We start from the raw sequence: 8479 nt of genomic DNA on the forward strand, positions 1-8479 counted from the left end.
TAATCCCAGCTACTCAGGAGGCTGAGGCAGGACAATTGCCTGAACCCAGGAGGTGGAGGTTGCGGTGAGCTGAGATCGTGCCATTGCACTCCAGCCTGGGTAACAAGGGCGAAACTCCATCTCAAAAAAAAAAAAAAAGAAGAAGAAGAAGATGTAAATTTAAGCACAAAATTACAAATAGAGGGGGAGATAGAAGCTTAGAATATTTAAGTTGTTATCAGTTTAAAATAGTGTTTTATAACTTAAGATTTTTAATGTAAGCTACAAAGTCACCACAAATAAAAAATTTACAGCAGATATGCAATGAGAAAGAGAAAGGAATCAAAAATTATCATTAAAGAAAGCCACCAAGCCACAAAGGTAAACAAGAGAGGAAAAAAGGAAAAAAAAAAGATCTAAAAAATAACCAGAAAGTTATTAACAGAATGGCAGCAATCAGTCTTTACCTATCAATAATAGCCTTCAGTGTAATAGGCTAAATTCTCCAAGTAAAAAATCTAGAGTGGTTGAATGGATAGATAAAGTGACCCAACTATTTCCTGCCTATAAGAGACTTACTTCACCTGTAAGGATACACACAGACTGAAAGTACAGAGATTTAAAAAATGATTCCATGCAAATGGAAACCAAAAAAGGACAGGAGTAGCTGTAATTATAGCAGATAGAATAGACTTTAAATGCTGTGAATAGAATTTAAAAGTCCTTATATAATTATAAAGAGGTCAATTCAGTAAGAGGATTTAACAATTGTAACTGTATTTCCACCTAACACCAGAGCATCTCAATACATAAAGCAAATATTACATCTAAAGGGAGAGATGGACTGTAATACAATAATAACAGACTTCAACATCTCACTTTCAGCAATGGACAGATGAGGAAGACAGAAAATCAGCAAAGGAATGTCAGATTTAAACTGTGCTCTAGATCAAATGGACCTAACAGACATTTACAGACCATTCCACCCAACACCACAGAATATACATCTTTTCTAACACTGCATAAAACGTTGTCCAGGGTACATCATATATTATGCAACAAAACAAGTGTCAAGAAATTCTAAAAATTGAAATCATATCAAGTATCTTTTTTGACCACGTAAAATAAAACTAGAAATCAGTAAGAGGAAAAACTGTGATACTATACAATACATGGAAATAAAACAACATACTGCTGAAAAACAAATGTGTTAATAAAAAATTAAAAAGAAAATTTAAAACTTTCATGAGGCGAACTAAAATGGAAACAAACATATAGAAACCTACAGAATATAGCAAAAGCATTTCTAAAAGAGTTTTTTGTTTTTGAGCCAGAGTCTTGCTCTGTTGCTAGGCTGGAGTGCAGTGGCGCGATCTCAGCTTGCTGCAACCTCCACCTCCTGGGTTCAGGAGATTCTCCTGCCTCAACCTCCCAAGTAGCAGGGATTACAGGTGCCCACCACCATGCCCAGCTAATTTTTTGTATTTTTAGTAGAAACAAGGAATGTGAAGGACCTCTTCAAGGAGAGCAACAAACCACTGCTCAATGAAATAAGAGAGGACACAAACAGGTGGAAAAACATTCCATGCTCATGGTTAGGAAGAATCAATATTGTGAAATGGCTATACTGCCCAAAGTAATTTACAGATTCAACACTATCCCCATCAAGCTACCTATGACCCTCTCCACAGAACTGGAAAAAAACCACCTTAAATTTCATATGGAACCAAAAGAGAGCCTGCATAGCCAAGTCAATTTTAAGCAAAGAGAACAAAGCTGGAGGCATCATGCTACCTGACTTCAAACTATACTACAAGGCTACAGTAATCAAAACAGCATGGTACTGGTACCAAAACAGAGATATAGACCAATGGAACAGAACAGAGGCCTCAGAGGCAACGCCACACATCTACAGCCATCTGATCTTTGACAAGCCTGACAAAAACAAGCAATGGGGAAAGGATTCCCTGTTTAATAAATAGTGTTGGGAAAACTGGCTAGCCATGTGCAGAAAGCAGAAACTGAACCCATTCCTGACACCTGACACTAAAATTAACTCCAGATGGATTAAAGACTTAAACATAAGACAACACTATTAAAAGCCTAGAAGAAAACTTAGGCAAAACCATTCAGGACAAACCCATAAAAAGTGGGCAAAGGATATGAACAAACACTTTTCAAAAGAAGACATATATGAGGCCAAGAAACATATGAAAAAATGCTCATCATCACTGGTCATTAGAGAAATGCAAACCAAAACCACATTGAGATACCATCTCACACCAGTTAGAATGGCAATCATTAAAAAATCTGGAGACAACAGATGCTGGAGACAATGTGGAGAAAAAGGAACACTTTTATACTGTTGGTGGGAGTGTAAATTAGCTCAACCATTGTGGAAGACAGTGTGGTGATTCCTCAAAGACCTAGAAATAGAAATTCCATTTGACCCAGCAATCCCATTACTGGGTATATATCCAAAGGATTATAAATCCTTCCGTAATAAAGACACATGCACACATATGTTCATTGTGTCACTGTTTTCAATTGCAAAGACCTGGAACCAACCCAAATGCCCATTGATGATAGACTGGACAGGGAAAATGTGGCACATATACACCATGGAATACTGTGCAGCCATAAAAAAACGATGACTTTGTGTTCTTTGTAGGGACATGGATGAATCTGGAAACCATCATTCTCAGCAAACACAAGAAAAGAAAATCAAACACCACATGTTCTCACTCATAGGCAGGTGTTGAACAATGAGAACACATGGACACAGACCTAACGGAGGTGCTGAGGTTATCAGCACCTGGTATACATTGGTATACTTTTGACTTTCTCTGGGTATTGCATGTTAGTCTCTTTAGGTGAAATACTTTGCTTAATTTCCACTTTGTATTTTTAGAAAAGACTAAAAAAGGCCAAGGCTGTTAAACAACTAAGTCACCTTAAATTATTTCTAAATTAATAAAAATTGTTCTGTTTTCTTAACATATAACCACCTCTATTTTTATGGAGTTAACTGAGGCTCTGGTGAACACAGAGCATGAGATTGGCTTGAATAGGTTTGGGTGTACCGAAGGCAGCAAATCCTTTTGCGTTATTGATAAATGTGAAGGATTACCATTGTTCCTTCTATTCTCCTATGCTAGGGTACACTTTGGGGAGTGTCCTGACAATTCTTATTAGGTAATTATCCCTCCCAAGGATTCTTGCAAGGACAACAGGAGAACACATAAAGTTGTTTTCCAGTAATTCTGCAGTCATATTTGTTTTCCTCTTTTTTTTTTTTTTTTTTTTTTTTTTTTTTTTTTTTTTTTTTAAAGACAGGGTTTCACCATGTTGTTCAGGCTGGTCTTGAACTCCTGACCTCAGGTGATCCGCCCGCCTTGGCCTCTCAGAGTGCTAGGATTACAGGCGTGAGCCACAGTGCCCGGCCTGTTTTCCTCTTGAAGTGGGATATCAAACTTCCATCCATACACTGACCATTTAAAAAATATGGTGATTTGAGTCACCAGGGTTATTGCACCAGCCTTCTAAATGTTCTGTTGGCAGCCTCTCATCCTCCTCTAATGGACCAGATAATCCACAAATGCAAATCTATTCATGTCCCTTCCACTTGTCACTTTAGTGGAAGTGTCGCCCTCATTCCCTTCCTCTGGCCTTCTCAATGCTGTTTCTTGCCTATATACTGTTTGTTCCTCATAGAACATTCTACCACTTTATCACCATTGGCCTTGGCTAAGTTATCTTGTCTTTTGTGTCCTGACTTAGACTTTCCTTTCTCTTAAAGCTTTCTCTACATTCCCAGATCTTCCCTCTTATTACAAAAATCACACTCTAATGTCACTGCTTTTTTTATTGGTCTCTATTTCTCACTGAAATGTAAATTGTGACAGTAGGGATTGTATCTGTGCTGGTCTCCATCAACAATCCTTTGCCTAGCACAATTTAGCAGAAAATTGTTGATGAATAAATCATATAATGTTTACAATGTTATGAAGCAAACATTCTATTAGCCTATTTTACAGTGAGAAAGATGTGGTTTACCAAAGTAAAGCAGTTGACTTCATACGTTGAAAGAGTTTAGTAGCTGTCCAAGCTCTGCCTTTTCCTTCCTACAAACCTCAGAAAACACACAAAATGTCCTGCCTTGAAGCTTTAGTGTTTTTCATGGCAATCATCTTCATGGTCACTCCAAAAAATTCAGCAGGAAGGCCATGATGCATTGTAAAAGTGTAGATAGGCGCATATGAAATCCTCAGAATTACTGTATCTTTAGTGTGATGGTAGCTGTACCATCCCAGCTACCATCATCTCTAACATGTGCCTCAGCCAAGTCAGGAATGTTCATGACTTGATCTGTATGTTCTGACTCAGGAATTCTTTTTGTTTGTGTGTTTTTAATTTTTTTATGGCCTCCACTTAATATTAATACAAATGTACAAACTGCCATGTCAACACAAGGTATTTGCTTAATTCCTAATTAACTTCACATCCATCCTCTTTTTCCCAACTTTATTGAGGCATAATTGACAATAAAAATTGAATATATTCAAGATTTACATGATGTTTTGATACACCTATACATGTGAAATGATTTCCACAATCCAACTCGTCAACATATTCAGCTACCTTTGTGTGTCATGTGTTTAGTGAGAATACTTAAGATCTACTCTCTTAGCAAATTTCAAAAACATAGTACGTTGTTCTTATCTACTGACTCAGGAATTCTTAATATCCTTGCACGGATCTTGAAGAGCTTCCAGGCCCTGCCATCTTTGATGCGAAAATAACTCAACACTCCTAACCCATTCAGTCTACCATGGCACTCCTCCATCAGAGAAAAACGAGAACGCCATCCAGCTTTGTTCTGGGCTCAGCAGCTAAGATGGCATGAGCTTCCTGGCAAAACATAGTTCCATGTCTATTGGATAAATCCAATGTGGCTCGTCCCTTAATAAAATAATTTGTAACATAAATAAGACCGTACGTGTTTTTTCTGTTTGGTGCTGAGAACAAAGCTCCCCAGTTAGAGAAAGTATGAATTCCATTGTTCCATTGGCTCCTGTAAAAACGTCTTGGGGTATAAAAGTATCTTTTGTTCGCTCACAGTTTCAATTGCTTTAAAAAGCTCTACATATTGTCTATGATATCTACCTGTGTATCTCATCTGGAAGGATACATATGCAAATGTTAATGGGATCATATGTGTTATAAGAAAATCTTCCATGACCTTCTCCATCATTACCTCCGGGATCCAGGACTGTTAACACTACTGGAGAGCATCATATTCCATGGAAATTTCAAAGGAGTGCACGTAACATCTGAATACTGCATTTTTTTTTTTTTTTTTTGAGACGGAGTCTCACTCTGTCACCCTGGCTGGAGTGCAGTGGCGTGATCTCCACTCACTGCAACTTCTGCCTCCCGGGTTCAAGTGATTCTCCTGCCTCAGCCTCCTTAGTAGCTGGGATTACAAGTGTGTGCCAACATGGTTGGTTAATTTTTGTATTTTTAGTAGAGATGGGGTTTCACCATGCTGGTCAGGCTTCTCAAAGCCCTGACATGATTCGCCGGCCTTGGCCTCCCAATATGCTGGGATTATAGGCATGAGCCGCCGGGCCTGGCCCTGAATATTGCATTTTATCACAAAGACGAGGAAGAGGAAGAATACTGGATTGTTCTGTCTCTTGCTGTTCTTAAATGTCAGTCTAATAGCATGTGAAAGAATCAAAGCACAGTCTAACTCACAGAGAGGAGTCCCCAGTCCCCTCAATGCTAAAATAATTAAGCAAACTAAGGGAAAGATAAAATCAAAGTGGTTTCAAAGGAAGGATCAGGTCACAAGGACAGAGAAATATTGGGTTATGCCCTGGGTCAGAATTCCTGATAGGGGCAGGACATGACAGCTCATACCTCAATCTCAGCACTTTGAGAGGCAGAGGCCAGAGAACCAATTGAGCCCAGGAGCTTAAGACCAGCCTGGGCAATGTAGCAAGATCCCATCTCTACAAAACATTTTTTTAAAAATTAGCCAGGTGTGGCGATGTGTGCTTGTAGTGTCAACTACTTGGGAGGCTGAGGCAAGAGGATCATTTGAGCCCTGGCAGTCAAGGCTGCAGTGAGCCATCACTATACCACTACACTCCAGCCTGGGCAATAGAGTAAGTCCCCGACTCTAAAAACAAAAAGGAATTCCTGATAGGCAGAGCAAACATCTGCTGACACAGGTAGATAGATATGACAGGTGGTTGGTATAACCACCCCGTAAGTTACAGATATGTAATTAAAGGTCAAATTGGCAACAGTATATCCAGTTGAACTCTTAGATGTTTGGTGTTTTCCCCTTGACTTTGCTCATATGTTTCCTGAGGAGGCTGGGCTAACACAGGCTAACACACAAACTTCGTTGGATTCACACGGTGAGTTTTGTTTTTTTTAAATACAGTTTTATCTTAAGTTGGAGGATCTAGAAATTCCTGGATGGAGAACAGACAGTGAGAGCTGATCCTTCCCTCCTGTCCATGGGTCATATGTTTGCTACAATTGTTTCCACTTTCTGTTTTCTTAAACCAGTCCTGCTTTATTCATTTACATCACCTGCCTGTTTCATTTAGGCCCTTGCAACTTCTCCTCTACTGGGACTGTCCTCCCATCCATCTCTACTTCTTCAAATTTTAGCCATCCTTCATGGTCTATCTCAAAAGTCATCCTGTCTTTCCTTTCCCCAACAATCAGACGTGAGTCTCTCCTCCCCGTGGAATGGACAACACTGGTTACGCTTCTTTTGTAGCACATACAATATCCAGTAATGTTATTACTCTTACTCATATTATAATTTATATTGTCTTCCTGACTATAGTGTAAGGTTTATAAACTTACACATCATTCATCCATTTGTTCAGCAATTTATTAAGTACTCAATGCCACACACTAAGGTTAAGTGCTGTGGATATTACGTAAATAAGAGAAAGCACAGAACCTCAAGGTGGTAAATGAGCGCAGGATCAGCCATACTCTTTACTGCTTCTGCTGCAGAGCCTAGAAAAGTGTCTTGTACTTGACACACACTCAGTTGGCATTTGTTGAAATAAATTTAGATATAGCCATTTACATTTACAAAGTATTTTCTATTTGGCAAACCTAGTCACCTTGTTTATGTCATTCTATTAAATAAAAGTATTAGAGCTTTATTTCTTCAAAAGCACTCTAAAAATCAGATTGTTCGTTAATATGTACTAACCACTAAACATTTCTTCTCTCATTGCAGTTAACCCTGAATCACTAAGGCTTTATGCTGGAATAGTACTCAAAGTACTCAAATACTCCCTTAAATTCATTTACCTGGGTAACTGCTGAAAGACAGGCGACTGCTGTGGGTATCTTTGTCTTTGATGTTGAAGTCCCAGTGTTTATAGATCCTGAGCATGGCTGCGTACGTGTACCAGCTTGAGTGAGCAAAAAGGATATTCTCAAATCCAGGAAGAACCTACAGCCAGAATCACAGTAGATCATACAGATGTCCATAGTTAGCTGATTGCAATTGTCTTAAGTGTAAGAGGCATATGAGGATTGTGCCCTTTCAGATAAGTGTTTATTGCTATATTCTTTACTGGAAAATATGGTCAAGGAGTCCAAGATTAGCCCTTAATGTGACCCAAAACAGACTCCTCCTTCTAACATTAAAAATGGAAGACTCTAGCTGGGCATGGTGGCTCACACTTGTAATCTCAGCATTTTGAGAGGCTGAGGCAGGCAGATCACTCCATGTCAGGAGTTTGAGTCCAGCCTGGCCAACATGGCAAAACCCTATCTATACTAAAAATGCAAGAAAAATTAACCAGGCATGGTGGCACATGCCTGTAGTCCCAGCTACTTGGGAAGCTGAGGCAGAAGAATCATTTTAACCTGGGAGGCAGCTGCAGTGAGACAAGATCACACCACTGAATGCCAGCCTGGGCAACAGCATGAGACTCCATCTCAAAAACAAAAAAACAAAATGGAAGATTCTAGAAGGTGGGAGTGGCAGGTGTAGCATACAGCATGGAAGGAACGGTGGAAGAAACAGACATAAGTAACATCATGTACTTACAATTCTCTCCATCGAAGTTACTTCCAATTATTAACTTCTACCATGAGCTGATATACAGTTAGAGCCAGGGGTGATGAGATTTTGCTGTACTTGGGCGCTACATAGAAAGTCTGTATGAACCAGAACAAGGAAAAAGGAGCTGCTATGTCTTACCTTAATAAGAGCAGAGCAATGTCCCATGTCCCATCTCTTGAAAACCTTTAGGCTGCTGCTTTTTGTGGGAGACAGTGAAGGAATCAGATCCAATAGATCTCCAACAGCATTCAGGAACTGAATCTGGAACAGGGTCATTGGCTGGGAAAGGACAAAGACTGCACTTAACATTGATTTGTGGCAGACATCGTTTCCTTTTTTCCTCTTGTTAGGGACCCATTAAATTACTCCCTTGCGAGCTGTGCA

General features: G+C 39.3%; 1 protein-coding gene across 2 annotated transcripts in view; it reads right to left on the minus strand.

Annotated features, from left to right (window-relative positions):
- The window catches only part of PLBD1 (phospholipase B domain containing 1), a 56552-nt gene that overhangs the window by 16609 nt on the left and 31464 nt on the right, over positions 1 to 8479 (minus strand). For both annotated transcript variants that reach the window (XM_017528323.2, XM_017528315.2), the window contains exons 5-6: positions 8234 to 8374; positions 7333 to 7477 (exon numbers count right to left, since the gene is read on the minus strand). In XM_017528323.2, the coding sequence (XP_017383812.1) occupies positions 7333 to 7477; positions 8234 to 8374 (286 nt within the window). The remainder of the gene's footprint in view (positions 1 to 7332; positions 7478 to 8233; positions 8375 to 8479) is intronic.

This window comes from Cebus imitator, unplaced genomic scaffold, assembly GCF_001604975.1.
Source record: "Cebus imitator isolate Cc_AM_T3 unplaced genomic scaffold, Cebus_imitator-1.0 Scaffold2, whole genome shotgun sequence".
NCBI lineage: Eukaryota > Metazoa > Chordata > Mammalia > Primates > Cebidae > Cebus > Cebus imitator.